The following is a 22,765-nucleotide window of genomic DNA, read 5'->3' as shown; positions in this document are numbered from 1 at the left end:
GTCAATCTCGTCTCGTCAATAAAATTAAAGATCGCTGATAGAACCGCCTTACATCTCTTTATATTGTAGTATTTATAATTTATGTTTTTAAATATTGGTTTTTGTATCTAGGGAGGTACCTTCGTAGTTTCCTGATGTGAAAACATTTGCATTGCAACGCAGTTATGTGTATTGCCATTGCCAAGTATGTTTAAATCCAATTTATGACACTTATTAGATTAATCGCTTTCTTTCTGAAATCTCAAAATTGTCATAAGATGCCGGAGAATCCGAAAAGCAAAAGCAGGAAGATGATTGAAATTTATTTATCACAAAAATATTTGCAGCTAATTAATTAATTTGTATGGTTAAACCAGTCAAACCAGAGATTTCACAAAAATAATTAGCCCCAGATTATAATCACCGTCGATTCTCGAGGTACCTAGTTGAAGCACCCGCTTCAACGTGAGTTATATTAATCGACATAAAAACGGGCGACTTCATATACCTACTTGATTGAAGAACCTAATAGAAATTCTCCCGATTATCATGTTTGACTTGATCCAGATTCAAATCAAAATGGCCTAAAACAAAAACCAATCACAATATTGAGGGTTCCTATGTATGCTGTTCTGCAGCGAAACGATCGAGAATGGTTACGTAGGTATTTTCCAATGCTGCTTCTTTATGATAGGTACGCCTTTTACATAGGTAACGCCTCGATACCTATGTAAAAGACAACTTAAATTTCGCAAAATGTTAATGTTTCTAATGTTCCATCTGCACCTATTTCCCCGTTCCATTAGTCTTAAAATTTTCTTGAGTTCAATATACCTACTTATTGCTGAAAAGGCAGTAAAGTAAAGAAGTTTGGGTTTCTAATTTCTATAGGCTTTTGTTGATATCTGAATGGTTTTTCCAGACAAAAATATTTTTTCAATGTACAAACATTGAAAATAAATAATAAGCATTTTATTTTGTCTCGATATTCTCTATATTCTCTCAATTTGTTGATATTGCATCTATAAAAAAAAATTGCTGGCTCTTACTTTGCGACCAGTAGATACCTACCTACTGGTCGCAATAATTTTACATACTAGTTTATAGTTATAAAGAATGTTCGTCATGAATCTGGTACTGAATAATCTGAAAATGAGGTTAATTTAGGATGATATATGAAAACAATTTAGGGAGTTATTTGTAACGACGAATATAATAAAATCAGAAGAGTGCAAAAGTACTCCAGCTAATCTGTGTACCTACAGCCAGAAGAAGAAAAAAAAGTACTCCAGACGATGATGTGGTTTCGTCAGGACAAGATAGATTGGCATATAATAAATTAATTATATATTACAACTATTCATGTAGCGCATTTTAAACCAATTCCCCTTAGTTTGGAATTTGTACCTCGGTCCTAGGTAAGTATTATGAAGGCCAGGTTCCAAACTATTACATTACCTACTTGAATATGATTGAAGTGACTTATAATCAGTTTTTATATTAAAATAGCCAGCAATTTCATAGAAACAATCGAAAATTTTGGTATAGAGGTAGAAATAGTAGTGTAGGTATGAGGCTGCGCTAATCGCCTTATTGACCGGTTCACAGTTGCTGGAAAAGCTTGTTGCCACTTCGTGCAAGTTCGGCCTCTCTTCGCGTAGACATGGAACATTTTTAAAATGTCCGCTGCGCGTTGAGGGCACCACTGCGCACTTGTTTAGCGTCCTACTTATGCGACGTTGCCAAATGTATTGACTCGAATACGAACGAAGACAAAACGTACGCGCGTGGAGTGTTAACTTATAACCGGCAGTTTTTTATTAATCGAACTCGAGTGTTTTCACAATTAATCCCTTTCATTCTCTCATAAAATGATTTATAATAAGTAATCACTTGGATTCTTTGTGATGAAAAGCTTAGTCAGTGTTTGAAATATTGTTGTGTCGGTGGAAACATACATAGCTCTCGAGATAACAAAGGAAAGCTTAAATAACAATTAAATTTCTTTATAAAGGATATGCTTTCAAAAACGACATAAAACAAAGAATAATTTAGGCAGCTGAAGTGGAATAAAGAAACTGGTTATTCGACAGCGCCGATTGTGATATGGGGGAACGGGGCGCAACGGGGGGCGCTTGGGGTGCGCGCGACGAAGCCTCGTGGTGGCCCGGTGGATCTGGTGAAATACAGCATCAACAACAGTTAAATGAAGAGATTGCTAGAAGTACCGCTTCTGCAACCCATCAATTATACACCTATAAAATGACTGGTGGTTTTTCTAATAATGGTGCTGACAACTCTACGCCAAGTTTTGATTACCGTCTAATGACTGGGTCCAATACACGAGAAGAATCTCCTCAACAACCATGGTGGTATGCCTCAGGGTCAGTAGAATCGCAACAGACGTCATCACCCACGGTATAGTTACATAATCCATGAGTTTATATACCTACTAAATTATAATAATTAATAAAAAAAACAATTTTTTTCGGAATAGGGCAAAGATTATATCAGTAACCCTGTAAATGGAATAGGGCGGCTTAGGTCCTGTAATATTGGCAGTATTGGTCCTTTAGTCTATGGGTGTGTTTTGAACCTACGTTATACTTTTAATGAATTATTGTTAAACTTGGTAAGAAACATTGCGCAATTTTAACATTAAGTATACAGGAATATCAAGGATACAGTTGACAAACTTTTTATTTTATCGTTTTTTACATCTCTTTCACATCACTAAGAATGAAAAATGTTAAATCAAACCACAGACTAGGTACCTAGTCAAAGTGAGTGTGAATCAAACTTTGAGAAGAGGTTCAAACTTTCTTCAAAGTTCGATAATATTTTTTAACTAAAACCACAAAACGTAGTGACTATGTAGTACTCTTTGTTTTAACCTTTCATTTCAACTTTCAAACAAAAGTGTTAGTAAATGGTTTGTAATATTTTGGTACCCAATAAATTGCTTTCATTCCATTTTTAAAAATAGGTATTTACTTCGATTCACCAATTTATTAAGTTATATAGATGGAAGGTTTTTTGCCTGGGTAGTGGGTACCTAATAGAATACCTAAATATCTAACTCCCTAGGTACAGAAGAAATTAAAATGGATTTGTATTACTACTCTCGATTTTGTCAAATTACTATATTCAAAACAGAGCTATTTGAAGTGTGGGTGAGATTTTTTTATTACTTACTAGCTGATGCCCGCGACTTCGTAAGCGTGGATTCAGGTTTTTAAAAATCCCGTGGGAACTTATTGATTTCCCGGGATAAAAAGTACCTACCTACTAGCCTACTATACCCTTGCAAAAAATCACGTCGAACCGATGGTCCGTTGTGACGTGATTGAAGGACAAACCAACAAACAAACACAGTTACACATTACAATATGGGTACTGAAGTACAGCGATATTCATTTAAGTAGTACCTACTTACGTATTTATGTAGTTAGTCTAAATTAACTAATTAAAAAATAACTGACTGACTTACATCAATTATCAACATTTACACCTTAAAATAGTAACTAGGGCTCAGCTGTAGTAAGCTGTAGTAGCTGTCAGCCCGTAGCGGAGGGGGGTGTACCCGCCTGCAAGCCAAAAACGGCAATTCATAATGTTTTACGAGATAAGTAGGTATTAAAAATTTAAAAAATATCAATTTTCTAGGTTCGTTTTACCGAAATTTTAACTGAATTCTTCATAGTTAAGGGACGAGGGGGGTTCAACTAAGAAGAGTTCAGCAGAAGAATAAATAAAAATATCTCAGAACGAAATGGAATCATCCTGACTTCAAGCTGTCTTGTCTTTTAGACAACACTTAGAGTGTTTTTGTAAAGCGTGAAGCCAGAAGCTCCTGAAGGAGGAGGTCCTGAATGCCCCTAACCATTCATCCCCCTCCGCCGCGGGCGCAATACTAACGCTTAACCGTAACTGGATCTGCAAACTTGAGATTGCTGCATTTCTTCAGGTTTTAGGATAAGGATTAATGTTTAATATCATTGCTTTCTAATCGCAACAAGAGTTTTTATGTCATATGTGTGGTAAGCATAGTCATGATAAATGGTGATACCTAAGTGGTAACTGGTAGCTTTCTGTAATATGTTACACTTATTAAAATTAAGTTTCTGACGGGCGTTAAATTTGGAGTTGGACAATTATTCACAGCTAACATATTATGAAAAATCATGTGAAAGCTTTTTCATATTATTTAACACTTGCAACCTTAGGCTGAGATCTATAGAGCGCACTTTGACTTTGCTCAGACTTAAAACACTGTCAAAACGAGACAGCGCTATATCGCTGGCATAAATCTGTCTCGTTTTAACTGAAGCTTAAGTCTGAGCAAAGTCAAAGTACCTATGCTCTATCGATCTCAGCTTTTAAGTAGCCTGTGAAAAATCACAAAGCAAAATTTTGAAAATGAACCCTGATTTGTTTAAATTCGCGTGCGCACGGTCATTGACCCGAGCTAAGGCGCTAAAGAGCAAGCGAGCGAGAACACTCGCATCGCTGCATGTTAGAAAGTGAAAACATTAGTTGAATTAATGCAACGTTTCACAGAAAGCAAATTTTCATACATGCGGATAATAAATGCGGCTATTCAATTTTTCGTAAAAAATTACATGTAAAATATCAGCACAATTAATCTTGATCATAACTCTTAGTTTAACTCGGGTAGGTATAATGTAGCAAAAGAGAAGTGCCAGAATTCGAAAATCATATAAAAATACCAATAATGCCCATCTCTAATTACACATTAATTAGAAAAAGATCATATTAAGTAGTCCTATGTGAAAAAAGTCATGTAATAGGATCAAATCAATAGGTAGTGATGTGACATGAATAGGTATGGTATAAGCAATCTATGTTTGTACATCCAGTCATTCCCTCATAACTACCAAAGTACTCCTTTGATTATGATTAAATGTGGTTATCGTTGATTTCTTCGAAAATTGTTTACAACTTCTTAGTTATTAAGTTTGATTTTATTATAATGCCTTATACCACAGTTAGTGGTTTATAGGTTATCATACCTTTTTGATAACAAACAATAATAGTAGGTCACAGTCTTATTTTGTTTTTGGTTTGAATAATTTTTGTTCAGTACAGGCAGAAAATGCAAAGTAACATTGGTCTTAAAAAGAAAACTTGCATTCTGGGATCAGATGTAGGCTACTTGTTATCCTGTAAAATTGAAGAGTTCCCACGAGATTTTTAAAAACCTAAATCCACGCAACGGTTCCAGTTGTGGTCATCATTTGGTCTATTCTATAATCTAAATATATAAAAAGAAAAGGTGATTGACTGACTGACTAACTGATCAACGCACAGCTCAAACTACTGGACGGATCAGGCTGAAATTTGGCATGCAGATAGCTATTATGATGTAGACATCCGCTAAGAAAGGATTTTTAAAAATTCAATCCCTAAGGGATTGAAATTTGTGTAGTACACGCGGACGAAGTCGCGTGCATAAGCTAGTAGTATATAATTAAATCAAAAATATTTTGTTCTAGCCCCAAAACCAGTCTAGCCCGGATTCGGATCAAAGCAACCAGGCTAACGGCCAGATCCAGCAGAACCACCAGGCTCAGAATCAAATCCAACAGAATCAGTTGCAACAACAGTTGCAGCAACAAAACCTGCAACAGGCGCTCCAGCACCAGACCCAGAACCTGCAACAAACACTGCAGCACCAGCAACAAACGTTGCAACAAATGCTACAACAACAACAACAACAACAACAAGTAAATATCAATAAGGCCTTTTACATGTAAATCAGTATATTAAATAACATATCAATTTTTTTTAGGGTTCCATAGTCAATAAGGAGCCCTTATAGTTTCGCCATGTATGTCTGTCCTTCTAGTTTCGTCATGTCCCGTATCTGTATGTCCATCCGTCCGTCCATGGCTTAGCTCAGACTCAAGAGACAAGTCTCTTAGGCTGAGATCTATAGAGCGCACTTTGACTTTGTTCAGACTTAAGATTGAGTTAAAACAAGACAGATTTATATGAGAGATATAGATAGCTCTGTCTCGTTTTAACTTTGTCTTAACTCTAAGCTAAGTCAGAGTGCGCTTTATAGATCACACCCTTAGTACTAGAAATGTGTAATTTGGCATGGGTATAAGTGTAAAAAGTGGTAAAAAAATGTTTAAAAAAAATATGGAGGTAAAGTACACATAAAGTGGAGAAGAATTTTTTTCTCTTCTTTCTCATGATATGTGGTATCGTTGTATAGGTCTGTGTAAAAATAATTTTTCGATTCAGGGGAAAAATATACAGTGACAAGTTTTTTATTAGCTTTTAAAAACACTCAAAAAATTGAATGTTATCAGTAAATTTTAAAACTTATAACTTGTGGCTGACTAATTTTTACATAAACAACCGTTCATGGCAGTCTATACAATTCCTTATTATTTTATTATTATTAACAACAGCAGCAGCAGCAGCAACAACAACAGCAGCAGGGTAGTCAACAACAATCCATACAGTTGCAAGTGAGCCAGGCGCAGGCTCAGGCTATAGTGCAAGCGCAGGCGGCGTTGCAGCAGCAAGTAGCGCAGTCACTGCAACAACAGCAGCAAACTCTGCAGGAACAGTTACAGGCGTCACAGCAGCAACAAATACAGGCTGCGCTGCAACGGCAGTCTGCTACCTTACAGGTAAAATATAATACTGCTGCTATTGTTTTTTTATCCACAGTGAACCCTGCTGCAAGTTTGAATATTTAAAAGAATATCGAACAATAATTGCAACAATGGCCACGCATTATTGAAACAAAATTTGTTGTTGTTGATATTATTATGTATTTAAGTAATATTTAATAACGAGTACATACCGTGCCTATATCCACAGAGAGAAGTTAGTATAGCACTTTCTCTGTTACGTAATCCCATACAAGTGACAAAGACGAAAAATTCGGTGGGCGTTTGTGATTGGTTGGTTACTCAAAATCATTTAACTACAATGCGACAAAGATCTTTTGGCGCGTGGCGAAAATCGGAATTAACGTTGCAAGTGTCCCCTTTCTTCTTGTTTGAATAATCTAATTCAATTCAATTCCCAATTATTGGCTTTTAGGTGTGCCAACTGGGCACAGATTGCCAGTGTCACATTTAGGGAGAATTGAATAGTCTAAGCCTTTGTTCTCCAACAGCACCCCCCTGTCAATGTCATTCAAGTGCCAAAAGAGCCTCGTCGCACTGTACAGATCGTTCACTATAACTCGACCCCTGCCGTTATGTTGGCACCATTGTCGTATTGTTTGCTTTATTCCTTAGAACTTACGGTTTGTTATTGTGTGATTTGCAATGGTGCCAACATAACGCCACAGGGTAAGTTATAGTGAACTGTCTGTATGCTATATTATTATTATGTAAGTTAGGAAAATAAATAAGATATTGAAAACATTGTTCCCAGGAGTTACAACAGCAAGCTCAGCAGCAGGCCCTCATCGCACAAGCGACCAACAAAGGCAGGATGCCGCGAGCGAAGCCCTACAACAAACCACGCGGTCGCATGACTGCCTACGCGTTCTTTGTGCAGACCTGCCGGGAGGAGCATAAGAAGAAACACCCGGAAGAAAACGTTGTCTTTGCCGCCTTCTCCAAGAAATGCGCTGAAAGGTGGAATGTAAGTATTTTTTCTCCCTTTTATTTCTTTAAGTAGGGTTTTAAGGTTTCACCAACAACAGCAGGATCTCGCGAGCATAGCCGTACAATAAACGCGGTCGCATGACTGCGTACGCGTTCTTTGTGCAGACCTGCCGGGAGGAGCATAAGAAGAAACACCCGGAAGAAAACGTTGTCTTTGCCGCCTTCTCCAAGAAATGCGCTGAAAGGTGGAATGTAAGTGTTTTTTCTCCCTTTTATTTCTTTAAGTAGGGTTTTAAGGTTTCACCAACAACAGCAGGATCTCGCGAGCATAGCCGTACAATAAACGCGGTCGCATGACTGCGTACGCGTTCTTTGTGCAGACCTGCCGGGAGGAGCATAAGAAGAAATACCCGGAAGAAAACGTTGTCTTTGCCGCCTTCTCCAAGAAATGCGCTGAAAGGTGGAATGTAAGTATTTTTTCCCCTTTTCCTTTCTTTAAGTAAGGTTTTAAGGCTTCACCAAACGCGGTACCCGTACAATAAACAGCTTGATCGCAAACTCCGTATGCATTCTTTGTGCAAAACTGTCGATAAGACTATAACAAGAAACAGTCCTAGTGGAGAAAAACGTCATCTTTGCCGCCTTCTCCAAGAAATGCACTGAAAGGTTGAAGGTGAGTATTTTATCCCCTTTTTAGGGGTCCGTACCTCAAAAGGAAAAACGGAGCCTAAACCCTGGTTTTTGGATTTATTCCTTTACTTACAGAGAGAGACAACACTCTACGAAATTGCTATCTCTTGCTAAAGATCGATGTACAGTACGCGGTACATCGACCTTTAGACAGAGCTATCGGTTTTGTAGAGCGTTGTCTCAGTCGTTGAGAGAGACAAAACGTCACATAGGTATGAGTGGCAAAGATAACGCTCTACAAAGTCGAAATCTCATTCTAAAGGTCGATGTACAATATTTCTTGCCGGCTACTGTACAAGATCAAGTACGAGTAGGTTATTAAGGTGGTCTATAGCTACAACTTTTAGGGTGAGATCTATAGAGCGCACTCTGACTTTGCTTAGACTTAAGACAGAGTTAAAACGAGACAGAGCTATATCTCTCACATAAATCTGTCTCGTTTTAACTCAATCTTAAGTCTGAGCAAAGTCAAAGTGCGCTCTATAGATCCCAGCCTTAAACCCCCTTTTGTTGTCTACAGACTATGTCAGAGAAGGAGAAGCAAAGGTTCCACGAGATGGCAGAGCAAGACAAAAAACGCTACGACCTGGAGATGCAGAACTACGTGCCGCCCAAAGACGTAAAGGTGCGCGGCAGAAAGAGACAGCAACAGAAGGACCCCAACGCGCCCAAGCGATCGCTGTGAGTTTATGGTCGCGAATTTATTTAAATACTATTTTTAATACAATTGAATTATTGTTAAGTAATATAATCAAATAGTTAACTTGATAAAATTTCTATGAAAAATATTGCGCTCGCTACGCTATTTTCGTTTATGGAAAAGGTGATGACTTGCCATGGCAGGTCACTGGTAATTTCTGATATATTATGTAGAGTTTAACGCTTATTTAACTAGAAAACAGTGGCACGCACCCCTAATTTTTCGGAGTTATGTGCGGTTTAAGCAATTAAATGTCACTTGCTTCAACGTGAAGGAAAAAATCGGGAGAAAACATGCGTGCCTGCATGTCATAATGTTCTCAAAGTATTGTAGTAAGTAGTATGTAGGTATTGTGTTCCTAAATACTACCTACCACAATATTTGTACGCTAATGTGTTGAACTGTATAATAATTATCATCTTTCGTAACACACATTATGCAAATAAAGAATTTCTATTTCTATTTCTATGTCTAAAAAAAGGTGTGTGAGGTCAACTTTTCTACACTGCACATTGCCAAACCCTTGTCATTCTGAGAAGAGATCCGTGCTCAGTTGTGAGCCGGCGATGGGTTGATTATTATGATTATGTTCTGAGTTTATTGTGGGCTCTTCTCAAACCTGAGTGCGTTTGGAACCCTCGTAGCTTGAGTTTTAAGTTTACGTAATTAATTATCATTAAGATGATATGATCATATCATCTTAAAAATCCAACAATTGACGAACCATCAAAATGTGTGCAATAGTACCTACTTTTAATAAATTATTTGACTTTGACTTCAACAGTTCGGCATTCTTCTGGTTCTGCAACGACGAGCGTTCCAAGGTGAAGGCCAGGAACCCCGAGTACACCATGGGGGATATCGCCAAGGAGCTGGGCCGGCGCTGGGCCGCGGCCGACCCTGAGACTAAGTTCAAGTACGAGTCGCTCAGTGAACAGGACAAGGCGAGATATGATAGGGTGAGTTCAAACTGTTAATACACATAGCGTTCTAAGGTGAAGGCCAGGAACCCCGAGTACACCATGGGGGATATCGCCAAGGAGCTGGGCCGGCGCTGGGCCGCGGCCGACCCTGAGACTAAGTTCAAGTACGAGTCGCTCAGTGAACAGGACAAGGCGAGATATGATAGGGTGAGTTCAAACTGTTAATACACATAGCGTTCCAAGGTGAAGGCCAGGAACCCCGAGTACACCATGGGGGATATCGCCAAGGAGCTGGGCCGGCGCTGGGCCGCGGCCGACCCTGAGACTAAGTTCAAGTACGAGTCGCTCAGTGAACAGGACAAGGCGAGATATGATAGGGTGAGTTCAAACTGTTAATACACATAGCGTTCCAAGGTGAAGGCCAGGAACCCCGAGTACACCATGGCGGATATCGCCAAGGAGCTGGGCCGGCTCCGATGCTCCGTTATGTGAAGGACAAACCAACAAACAAACACACTTTCGCATTTATAAGGGTAGGTAGTGATTTTGAACATGCTAAGTAATAAAATTGCGTTAGTGTGAGTACTGTGAACGTTCCAGCTCTTGTCAACCGACCAGCAGCGGGGTGATTCGCTAACTCAGTGTCTAACACTGAATCTATCATTCAGTGTTAGACACCGAGCTCATTTTTTAATCCGTTGAAGCTTTTTCTACTAAAAAATATTTTAATATCACCCAGTGAAGCAGCAATGTAGAACCAACCAACCTTGGCGGCTATCATTCAGTGTTAAGCGCTTTATTCACTATCCATCTTGCTGTACGTCCCGCCAAGGCCATGCACGATGCACGATGCAAAAAGACCGTGAATAGGCTTGACGTACGTCGATAATTATTATTAATTGTTTGCTGGATGTGCACGATGAATTTTGCATCCAGCGAGCGCCCCCACCACCACCCGCGTCGGGCCGATGGACAGTGAATAGCGCGGACGTACAGCAGAGTCGTCCTGCGTCGTGCATGCTTGATCGTGAATAGACTTGCTGTACAGCAGAGTTTACCATTTAGAGGTTGTTTCGTAACGTGAGTGCTCGTCAGTCTCTCTCTCTCTCTCTCTCTCTCTCTCTCTCTCTCTCTCTCTCTCTCTCTCTCTCTCTCTCACGCTTGATGCGCGCACGCTACATCCAGCACCGCGGCCTTGAGCTGACCTTGGCGGGACGTACAGCAAGATGGATGGTGAATAAAGCGCTTTAGACACTGAGTTAGCAAATCACCTAGCTGTACTGCGTGGTAGCGAGACTTGGTTGAACATAACAAACAATGTGAATAGGCAGCTCGTAGTCTCATTCGTCGCGCCCTCTTTCGTGAATGTATAAATCTTTTTTGTAACGATTAGATGATCGTTTTCAGGAGATGACGGCATACAAAAAGGGCGGTCCCCTAGCGCTCGTGCAGCCACCGCCTCTCAAGCCGGACGAGGAAGAGGAGCTGGTGGAGTATGTGGCCGATAACGAGTACAAGTGAGTCACTAGCACAGATTATTACATCATCATCATTATCATCATCATCATCATCATCAGCCTGTGGACATCCACTGTTGGACATAGGCCTTTCCTAAATAGCGCCACCACACCCGGTCCTCAGCCTTCCTCATCCAGCCACTTCCTGCCAGCCTCTTCATATCGTCGGTCCATCGTGCTGGAGGGCGTCCCACACTACGCTTACTTGAACGCGGTCTCCACTCAAGAACTTTCCGGCTCCAACGGCCATCGCCTCTACGACAGGCATGACAGATTACTAAGGCATTAGTAAGGTGTGACGTCAAAATGCTATATCGCTATCTCTGTCTACTCAGAAATATTTTTTTTTTTTGTGATTTAATTAGTTTTTTCAGTTTACGTCATTATTTTTATCCTAGTTAAAAGTAATAAAAAAAATTGGAGTCAAATACCCAATTGAGAAGTAATTAAATCATGTTATTATTTAAAACTGAGCTGTTTAACTTTAACAGTAGCAATCTTTTGTTACAGGAGGACTTGGAGGTTATGTAACTTAGACCCGCAACACACGGCAAATAATCTTACGTCCAGCGCAGACCAACAGAGTGACGGCGAGTAGAGTCATAGCGCGCCGAGTCGCGCCGACTAGTGTCGCAGTGCGCCGAGTTACGCCGAGTGGAGTCATAACGCGCTGAGTGACGACTAGTGCTTTGAGGATCTACTAGCTCTGCTTACACTTTACTTGGAGTTAAAACGAGACAGATGTATGATGCTCACATAAATTCGTCTCATTTTAACTCTGAGCAAAGAGTATCTGTAAAGTGTGTTTTATAGATCTCAGCCATAGTCTGCTCCATCTTTTCTTTTCTTTATACCGATTTCAATCTGAAGTCACAGTGAATAAAGCTGAATTTGAGTTTGCTATCAAAAAAGACGTTGCGACTCTACTCCACTCCACTCAGTTGTTCTGCGTTGCGTTTTAGGTGCGATTTCGTCAAAAAATAACGTAACGAAAAAAAGTGCTACAAGCCTGCGCTCTTTGTTAAAATTGCACGGAAAGAGTTAAAAATCAGCAGTTTTTTCAAAGAAACCCGCAAAGATAACCCCAGTGTTTTCTTAAAGAAGCAATTTTGTTATTTTGTTTAAATCAAACATCATTAGTTATCCTCTGTTAATCTGTTTTTTTTCCGCATTTTTGAGTTCGATTTTGTGCAGGGCAGTCACCCCAGCCTTTCACCATTTCTGAACAAAACGTGTGCGACAGACAGACACCAAGTTAGTGATACTATAAGTTCTGTTTGTTACGAATTGTACTAAATTTTTAGTGACAAAAAGGTTGAAGACACAAAAATTGTAGTCCGGTAGCACTTTTATTGCCTGCCGCATGTTATTACAAACTGTCTATCAGAAACCGCGATATTATAATATATTAAAAAAGAGAAGTAAGTAGGTATATAACTATCTAAAGTGAAGACTTTAAACTACGACACTTGGGTGACATTTGTAAAAGCTACCTCTTCTGCTCTCGTCCGTTTTGTATCTTCTGTCTTACTCATCACCGAGCACAAATTATATTCGCCATGTAAAGTCTATGGTATAATGAGATGGGTCAGAAAACTTTTTGTCACACTAACTGCATTACATCAGAAGCGCACATCCTATCCGGCATAATTCTGATAAGACCCATTAACGCACGGTCGACTAGTCGCCCAGCAATTTAGTCGGCGGCGACTGTTGGAAATTGTAATTTACATGGAAATGGCCGTGTCTATGCGCACAAAGTTGCCGCAACTTCGTGCGCATAGGCTCGTCAATTTTCATATAAATTCAGGTTCTAATGGTCGCCGTCAAACGAGTCTAAGTCTGCGAGTTCTAGAATCTTGTACATAATGCATGAGTAGAGTGCCATTCGGCGCGCGCGTTAATTTTTTTTCTGATCGATAAATTTTTTTCTGATCGACATTTTCTAGTAATATGTGGTTGACTTTAGGGACGTTATTTTTTCAATTTTGGCGCTAGGTTAGGATATAAAACCGCCTAATTATTTAAATTCCAGACTATTTTGAATAATTGTCTTTTCGCCATGTATAAATACTGAAATTCTAGCTCAATAGCTGATATAATAATACCAAACTGAGAATAGGAATGCCAATGAAGTATATCTGTCAATTTTCATTTGAAAATTACGACACAAATAATAATTTGCATACGCAACAATTGGTTTCTACATTATCCAATTAAGTTTTACTTAATAGTACTTTATTGAAAACTAGCTGATCTAGATTTTTTTTAAATCCCGTTGAAAATAAAATATAGCCTATGTCACTAAGAATTATGTAGCTTTCTATTGGTAAAAGAATTTTCAAAATCGGTTCAGTAGTTCCAGAGATTACCCCCTACAAACAAATTTAACGACATTACCTCTTTATAATATTAGATTGTTAACCTTACTGAAATTTCCAGTTGAGACGTCACAATATGGCGGCAAATCATTCCTATTCTTAGTTTGGACGCATTATGTGGTGAGGTAAGGCAAAACCTGGTGCGATTTCGAACTTCGAGCTTGCGAAATCTTTGAAAAGTGTATGTTGTAGTACTATAGATATACAATTCTATATCTATAATCGATATCTATGTATCGATTAGATATCGATATCAAAGGCCGCGCTATCGGTTGGTCTACATCTTCCATTTAAATGGTTGTATTGTAGAGTTTTTGAATACGGGTCCACCTGCATATTAATTTTGTAATGAAAGTGTTAAATATATAATTTAAAATAAAACTTAGGTGCGCAATGCTCACCTACGGAGTGGAGTGGAGCTGAGGCGCAGCATCATTTTTAAAAAAAAACCAAGAAGTTTTTCTGTAGACGCGGTGCCTTGCGCGTCGCGTGGTGCGTTGCGTTGCGCGTCGTACTACGCCATATAACAAGCAAACACTTCTGCATGAACGCTGTCATACTTGACCATATGTTTAAGTTATTAGCGCGGCGCGACTCACAACGCGCAGCGTCTCGAACCTTTTTTAAGCTCATATTGTAATAAAATTATTCAGCTTTATTTATTGTGGCATAGCGGGGGTGACTCCACGCGCCCTTACATATTGTTAGTGTTTTCCTTTCAATTATACTAATTTCAACAGTATGACGAAATTAATGAAGCCGAGTGTCAGTCATCAAAAACGCTGTGACTCACTTCCACTCTGTAGGTGTGCGTTGCACCTAAGGCGTTGATTTCACTGTCTAGAGTTCCGAGTTCACAGTTCTTCATCTTGCTCCCAAAACTGACAAATCCAATGATCGCAAACAAGTAGTACTATCTGAAGTTGCAACACGACAGTTTGTGCAGGTCATAGACTAAGGCTTAAATACAGAAGCCCGGTACAGATCTGTTTTGTACAATGTGCAGTCAAACCATTTCATCGATTTGTACGATGTTCAGATTGGACTACTTATTTTGCGCGCTCTATAAAGACAAATGCATCAAGTAGCTTATTAGCAGAGTGAACTAGAGTGAAGGAACTCTCGGTTTGATCCTGACTCGACGTTATGACTTATGTCAAACTCGTTATGGTGACACACATAAAATCAAAGAATAATAGGGCTACTTTAGGGCTACGTGCGTCAATGTAATAACAGTTCAGCCTCGACCAAGCTCGACATTTTGTTAGAAGTTCCCCAACTGTCGTAAACTGTGTCATTAGTCATTTATTAATATCGCAGTCAAAACTTTAGTGTAATAAAGAGTTCTAATATTAGGTACAGGGACTATGGGATATGGAACTCAGAACTCTAGAACTTTGGCAGTGGGGCCGACACCTAATAATTTTAAGTTTTAATAATTATTAGGGTTGAGCAGGTGATTCCCAAGTATTACCTATACTTTATCGTTTTATATTCGTGACCTCATTTAGTGTTATATCGGTTTTATTGATATTTTAAAAGTTATTTACGTCCGACTAATAAGTCGGTGTTATATGCGAAGACGCATTTTGTTTATCTAATCTGCGTGCTAAATAAACAGTCTTAATTTTTCCGCAAGCGAGAAAGCGAGTGAGCGATAGAGAAAGATTTTGTTATTAATAATATGTAGTTATTATAATATATATATATATTTTTTTAATGTTTTGGTGCGCAGAATTTAGTATTTCATAAAATTAATATGTATTACCCTTGAGTCTTGAGGGTGACAATCACTTGAAACAAAAATACGACATCGGTGCGTATTAGGTCACTCTATCTATAAACTAAATTAATTCGACAAGTTTAAAGTTAGTGTTACCTTTTTTTATAATGCAGAAAGGGAGAGCATTACTATAGACCTGTTAATTTATTTAAGTTTAGAGATTTGGGCATAACTCGTGTTAATAATGAAAATGGCGGCGATAATCACTCTGTCTTACTTGCACACTATGCTAAGGTATAGTGTGTAAGTGAAAGGGAATGATTACTGTAAACCGCCGCTATTTTTGATTCGTTTATTTTAGGCACGAGTTATATAACCTTTGCACAGATGTCATAAATGTACAAAATCAAAAAAATTGATTTTGCGCGTATCTTTAGTTCCGAATAAATCTAATTAAAGGTATAGTTAATATTTTTATACAGGATCTATTAGAGATCTGAAGTACCTAAATATTTTGGGACAGTTAAGAAGAACAATTTTTTTTTGCAAAACAAACGTACGACGACATAATTTTCAAGTACTTAATATATTTTCTGAATTACAAAATGATTTACATATGAAAATACACTCTTGTTCGTAAACTATACGTTTAATAAATATCAAGTGTAATCACTTTCTGAGGTTAACCGTTTACATCCTTAAAACTAATCAATTAAGATGTTTCAAAGTACCTATAGCTATTCTATATTTATTTTGTTCTCCAAATATGCGATATACGCCATGGTGTTTGAATATTTTTTTTAATACTTGAAAGTAAAATAAGTTCGTTCTTATAGTTCAAATCATACTTCAAGTTTTATCTAAAATCAAACTTTTTGTACTCAAACTTAAGCGCGTATTTATAAAATATATTCAGAGACAAAAATATTATAGACTAGTTTGGATAAGGTCAAATTGAAAGATGCTGCCTTATATTTTCGATATCAGAATGGCAATAGTTAGGCATAGTCAAAAATAAATGTTAGTCATTTGAAGTTTTGTAAGTATTACTTATAATGTAAGCTAGATTTTGAAAGAAAAAGGAGAAAACTGATGTAAACTAAAAAGAGGCACGAGTGAATGATATTTTTATTATTTGTATCGAAAAGTGTACATATTTAATATTAGTTACCTAGATAAATTATATTTCTTTAACTATTCAAGATTGTTATGGTTAATTTTTTTAATTTGTTTGCGAATAAATGAATATCGGTTAGAAAATGAGCGTTTATTTTAAAATAATTGTTTTGCGTCTGAAATGCGTTTGCGTGTATTGAAAAGTTTAAAGGTATAAAGTTTAATTTTTTATGACAATTGATAAGTAATAAACAGTTGTACATAACTTAAAGGACTGCAAGATCGTGATAGTACTTAAATAAATTAAGTATAAAGCCTTCTTGACACGGTAGGAGGACCTATATTACAAATTCTCCAGTTTGAGTTGGTGATAAATCGCCCATTAAAGTTAATGACAGTTTATATTACATAAAAATCCAATTAATTATTTCCATCAAAAATAACTATATATAGTATAGTATATACATACAGAAAAAACTTATTACAAGAAAAAATATATTTACAAAAAATATACGCCGTCCAAAATGGTCATTTATGGGCATTGTGCCCAAGACACTGGCGCTATTACCTCGCTGAACGGCAAGGCTCAACCGTTGAGTGAAGTAAGCACCAGCTCTTGGGTCACCAGACGCGTGGATCAGCTTTTGGGACACGATGTTTATAAAAGCTTTCGTGTCCGATGACCATGGGCCCAGAGTCTCAAACGCAAGCGCCGCGAATACATAGGCCTTACTTAATGACTGAGTATTTACGGCGCTTAAGTTCTTTACTACTTACTCTTTCCTCTGCCATTTTAAATAAATACCTTATTTTCACTACGTGTGACTAAAATCCCATCTACTTGAAATTTGGAATAATTTTAAATACTTAGGTCCGGTCGGTCTTGCACGGGCAGGTCGAATAGATAGCCAGTGATCAAAATACACGGACAGTCGACAGTGCTCGAGCAGTCATTGATCAACAGCTTGAAGCCATTGATAACTGTTGCTGACCGCCCGGAGCAGTCCCAACTGCTCGAGCGGTTCCATGTATGTACGCAAGTAGAAGACTAGTTCACTATGCAGTCGCAGCTTGAGGTCGGTTACGCATTCATACGATCCGAGTACGTGAATACGTTCCAATGTTGTCATAGAACTCTTTGTATGGGTAGCTTATGACATAATATTATGACGTAGATATTTTTATATCCATATTTTCACGGATTCGGATCGGATAGATTGACTGCTTCAAGCTGCCCGTGTAAGGCCGGCCGTAGAGCCATTACGCACTGTCGACTAGTCGGCCGGGCGACTAGTCGACAGTGCGTAATGGCTCTTACTCTTATTACAAATGAAAATAAATTAAAAAATATTTCGAAGGACGCAAAGAATTTATTTTCGTTCCAATTGTTAGGTAAGTAGTAAGTACGGATTCCTAGGTTTTTAAATAATAATTAGTATTTATTAGTTATTGGTTTATGAATAGGTATTTCAAAAAGAGGCCGGCCCTCATCTCGTTTGAAAGATGAACAATAATGGTGCAAATTAGTTCTACTGCAATTCATAAATAATTTGTACCTAGGACTAAAATTAGAAAACCGTTTTCAAATTTATTTTTGCCAAATTTCAAATTCATAGGCCATTCCTACCGTGTCAATCCGGAGTAGATTTTAAGGACTCCGTGTAAATACTGTAGATTGCATACCTCAGAAGACGCCTTACCATATTATGAGTGGTCGATTAATTATTATTGAATTTGGCGAATTAATTACTATTATTGATTGATTTGATAACAAAGGTGGGTAACCAATGTGTACAAAATTATTCATGTCTAAAAAAAAATTCGGATCAAATTCATTTGGAGTTTTTAATTAAACTTATCACTAATTTAGTAAGAAATTAAGTTTTTATGCATATAATCGCTATTCTTTTTTTGTTTCTGTCTGAAACTTACCAAGGTTTGCAATGCACTGTTAAAAGTTTATCGACTTTGTGTCCAGTCCAGTTACCAGTCATAAGATTTACCATTGATACTTGATACTTTAAGATACTTGTGATCAAAAACTAAGTTGATTTAAATAAAATACCTACCAATGTTGTTGCTACGAGTCCTGTGTATATTATTCTAATACCTGGATACCAGGATTTCAAAATGGTTAAACATTTAGTTTTTTTCGGAATTTGAATATTAAGTAGGTACCTACTTATGTATTTTACTAATTTCTTAATTATATATTATAATTTTTTTGTTTTATATTATGACTGCTTCGAGGTAGGTAGGTACTTACCAACAGGTAGGTATAGGTACCTAATAGATATTATTATGTTCTATAGTTTATAGGTATGTTAAGTAAACGAAGAGGCAGTCATTTAAAAATAACCTTTGTTAAAATTTTGTTAGATAGTAAATTATTATATTTTGTACTACTATTTTTGTTTATAAAAGATTATGAACAACTGTATTAATTAATATAGGCTCTTTATATTCACTAAAATATGTTCACCTGGTAAAAATAAACTAAGTACAGTAGCCTGCAAGAAATATTGTACATCGAGCTTTAGAATGAGATTTCGGTTTTGTAGAGCGTTGTCTCTGTCACTCATACCTACAGTGCGACAAGGCTATCTTGGCGCGTGGCGAAAATCGTTTGTGACGTTTTGTCAGTCTCAGTGACAGAGACAACGCTCTACGAACCCGCTAGGTATCTCTTGAACTTCAACTTAAATCCTTAATCAAATTAAACTCCTACAGATGTGCCAACAAGCCTGTTGCCGTCACAATACAACCTTACTTGTAGGCTCTACTTAAAAGGACCGACCAATAAACCAACTCTAGATATGTTCTCGTAATGTTGGCGTCACGAAAAAGAGCTCCGAAAGATCTCACACACTCTCTCTCACTTACAGATCTGACAGTGGGTGATTTATCGATCTATTTGATGGTACGAATTGAGGCGCGACAGTGTCTATAAGTCATCACACATAATTATGATAATTGTCAACCGATACCTAGACGTCCACTTTTTTATTTTTGTTATTATCAAAGTAATAAATGTTTAGCAAGTCTGCTTTTGACACAACGAAAAACCTTCCCTCAATTACTGTTTAATCAGCTCTTTTTATCTGAAGCCAACTTGTCGTTCAATTGGAAGTTGGTAGGTATAACTGAAAAATTATAGGTTTGAATATTTAACATTGGCTTATTTTTCTCAGTTATTTTGTACTTATTTATTAAGCAAGCGACGTCAATATGTGAAAGGTATGCGTGTAACGGTGTATATTGTTTTGATCGTAGAGAAGGCAACTTTCCTTCTGTCTACCGTTTACAATTTGTGATCTGTACAAAACAATATAGTAAATCTTTTACATTAAAATTGTTGTTTTATTTTTTACGATAATTCCTCAAGCATTAGGTATGGACCGAGCGAAGCTAGGTTTTTGAGTCCACTTAGGTACATATTTTACACTTGTCCGCCCATCTGTGCACTCTATTGTTAGAAAGCTTAGAGAGTAGTCTTCTGAATTAGTGAAAAAAAATTCTTCAAAATCAAAAATACTTTATATTTTTTTTAATTTTTTTTCGAAAAATGCCGATTTGGGGAGTTACAGTATGCGGCAGAAAGTAATGTACATCGGCCTTTAGAATGACATTTCGGCTTTGTAGCGTTGTCTCTGTCACTCATACGCTATGACGCTTAGTCAGTGTCAACGACAGAGACAACGTTCTACAAATCCGCTATGTCCTAAAAATGCATGTAAATTATTTTCTGCCGCGTACTGTACCCACCTGTTAGACATGTTATGTCCCGGATTTCAAACGAATGTTTTAGATCGAAAGCTGTAACTTATGAAGGTATTTCAGTAATTTTCTGTAAGTAGTAATTCGCAACCAGCTGAGCTATGTCGGTTAGTACCATATATGTAAAAAGTACTCTGTGGTTAGTAGGTACCGACTTTGGTTCTCCTACGAAGTACGAATCTCCTCATTTCTGATAGGTAATTTATAGCATTGGATTGGAGTAGAATAAAAAAAATCATACGCCAGATAATTTGAAACATCATTTATTTTATAAAAATAAATGTTTTGACGACAAATAGTTTATAATATTCGGGGTCCTTACGACATAACTCCCGCGGGAGTATCCAGCAGAAATGTTTCAAGACATTGTAAAAAATTTCTGTTTTTACAAAAGTTACTTTTTATCTTAAAACATTAACAACGTTACATTTTTTCACATCTAGGTACATAATTATTCTAATAACTGTCGATCACTTTTTTTTACATAATAACATTGGCATTTTATGAAAATAACCGTCTAGTTGGGTAGGTAGGTAATAGGTAGGTATAAGTAGTAGGTAGGTATTTAACTATATCAAAGTATCGCGCCTTGTTTGACTTCTAATGCTGTTTTATTTTTATTGTCTTAAAAAAATTGTTTAAAAAAATTATTATCCGAGAGCGAGAGAGATTGAAGATTCAAACAGTGGTTTTGAACGTGAATTTAAGCTGGATGCGCACGCATTAATTTTCCTGGAGGCACCTTGTAATATTGATCGCAGCCTATCAGAATAAAAGCCCAGTCTATTTAATAATGTGATTCTACTTTCTAGGCCATAATGTCCTTAACCTTTTTGGACTTTTTACTTCATTTCTGGACGACACAAATTATTAAATAAAAATGGCGGAGTTTTTAAGTTTAATTTCAGTACAATTTTTTAATAAGTAGGTATAACTAATCATAAAACGAACTCCCTAACAAAAAATTGAGTTAAATTACTGCAGCAACTGTTATTTTCAATGGGGTTGATGCGGTACATTTCTAAATCTACTCCCAGCGTCTAAAAGAAGCTTGGGAGATCAAGTCACACATAACAGCATGAGTAGGTAAGTACATCCTCAAATCATTTATCTAGTAAAAATCCATTGATTTGTAGCTAGGAAAATAAATAAGGGATGGCAAAATTGTAAGGCTGCAGACACACAACTGTGTTGCTACCTACTCAATTGGAGCATGTGATAACAGTTCACATAAAGTGTGCAGTAAGTCTTAAATGTATTACTGCGATCCTTTCTGTCGGGTCACAATCAATATACCACAATAATGTGTCTGCACCTTAATTATGCACGAAATCCACGAAATATATAAGACACTTCTTTATGTAGTGTAGTGTGTGTCGTCACAAATTACTACAGTATATACTAATTTATAGTATTACGATTTGAATGCCGTAACTAACGGCTTTAACGAATAATGGCCATCTGATACAAGAAACAATTTATTTAAAACAGTTTCAAGTCTTTTCTATTATGCTATTTCACTTTTATTACACACAAAGAGTATCCGTATACCTGGCTAATGACGAAAGCTCGCTCCAACATGTCTCTACACATTATACAATATCGTACACAATTAATTAGATTAAATGGCGTAAACTAATATCACGAAATGTTAAGCAAAATAAGCTTTTAAAATTAAAGAGATCCTAAAATAAAATCTATTTCGCACGTAATGTTTTTTTCTATTTTTATTAAAATTAAGTATATTTTTTCTAAGATTATAACGCACGGGTATGATTCTAGAATTTTTTGTAGATCCTATATTTAAAAAAAATACCCATGCGCGTAAATCTTTACAGTCATTAGTAATTAATTTAAAAAGCATGACAGTCAACAGACAGCATAAAACAAGAGATACCCTGATCGTTCGAAATTCAAATGCAAATCATTAAAACGTTTATTTAAAAATAACGACCGAGATTCTTTTGGTGTTTATTTAAACGTATTTACACAGTTCAGTTGGATTAGTATCGCTACGAGGGGTCTGTCTCGTGGGGGTCGGGGGGTTGTTGCGGGATGTAGTTCCATCTCGCTCGCACCTCGGTGGTGGCGCTAGGGGCGGGTTGTTTGGTGGGAGGAGTGGGGGAGACGGCGGCGGCGCGTCTCGCTCGCACCACCGCTAGATGGCGCTGAATGTAGTGTTCGTGCGGCGCTAGTGTGGCGGCACGCGCGAGGCACTCTTCGGCCACGGCGAGCTTTCCTCGCTCCACGGCCACGACGCAAAGGTTGTGTAGCGCTTGCACGTTGTCCGGTTCTAGTTCGAGGATTCGACGGTAACACTGAAATGTAACAGAGTTTGTATTTGTTAGTGAAAAGTAG

At 37.5% G+C, this 22,765-nt stretch overlaps 2 protein-coding genes across 2 annotated transcripts in view; one reads left to right on the top strand and one right to left on the bottom strand.

Moving 5' to 3' along the window:
• Positions 1–1,565: 1,565 nt before the first annotated feature.
• LOC117982733 (high mobility group protein DSP1-like) lies at positions 1,566–16,774 on the top strand. Its single transcript, XM_069499144.1, has 8 exons — positions 1,566–2,397; positions 5,496–5,726; positions 6,423–6,647; positions 7,405–7,617; positions 8,791–8,951; positions 9,755–9,929; positions 11,301–11,410; positions 11,921–16,774. The coding sequence occupies exons 1-8, from the start codon at positions 2,086–2,088 to the stop codon at positions 12,006–12,008; spliced, it is 1,515 nt and encodes a 504-aa protein (XP_069355245.1). The 5' UTR covers positions 1,566–2,085; the 3' UTR covers positions 12,009–16,774.
• Positions 16,775–20,654: 3,880 nt separating this feature from the next.
• Tmtc3 (Transmembrane O-mannosyltransferase targeting cadherins 3) overlaps positions 20,655–22,765 on the bottom strand; it is a 236,270-nt gene continuing 234,159 nt past the window's right edge. Inside the window, exon 12 of the mRNA XM_034969103.2 lies at positions 20,655–22,725. Within this exon, the coding sequence (XP_034824994.1) occupies positions 22,420–22,725 (306 nt within the window). The 3' untranslated portion in view covers positions 20,655–22,419. The remainder of the gene's footprint in view (positions 22,726–22,765) is intronic.

The sequence above is a fragment of the Maniola hyperantus genome, chromosome 6 (assembly GCF_902806685.2).
Source record: "Maniola hyperantus chromosome 6, iAphHyp1.2, whole genome shotgun sequence".
Lineage (NCBI taxonomy): Eukaryota > Metazoa > Arthropoda > Insecta > Lepidoptera > Nymphalidae > Maniola > Maniola hyperantus.
The sequence above is the reverse complement of the archived record's forward strand: the minus strand, read 5'-3'. Positions and strand labels throughout refer to the sequence as shown.

Excerpts from the sequence above, each read along its gene's own strand:
- LOC117982733 (XM_069499144.1), top strand. The coding sequence starts at position 2,086 with ATGGGGGAACGGGGCGCAACGGGGGGCGCTTGGGGTGCGCGCGACGAA. Across the intron at positions 9,930-11,300 it reads ACAAGGCGAGATATGATAGG|GAGATGACGGCATACAAAAA; the intron begins GTGAGTTCAAAC and ends GATCGTTTTCAG. Across the intron at positions 11,411-11,920 it reads GTGGCCGATAACGAGTACAA|GAGGACTTGGAGGTTATGTA; the intron begins GTGAGTCACTAG and ends CTTTTGTTACAG.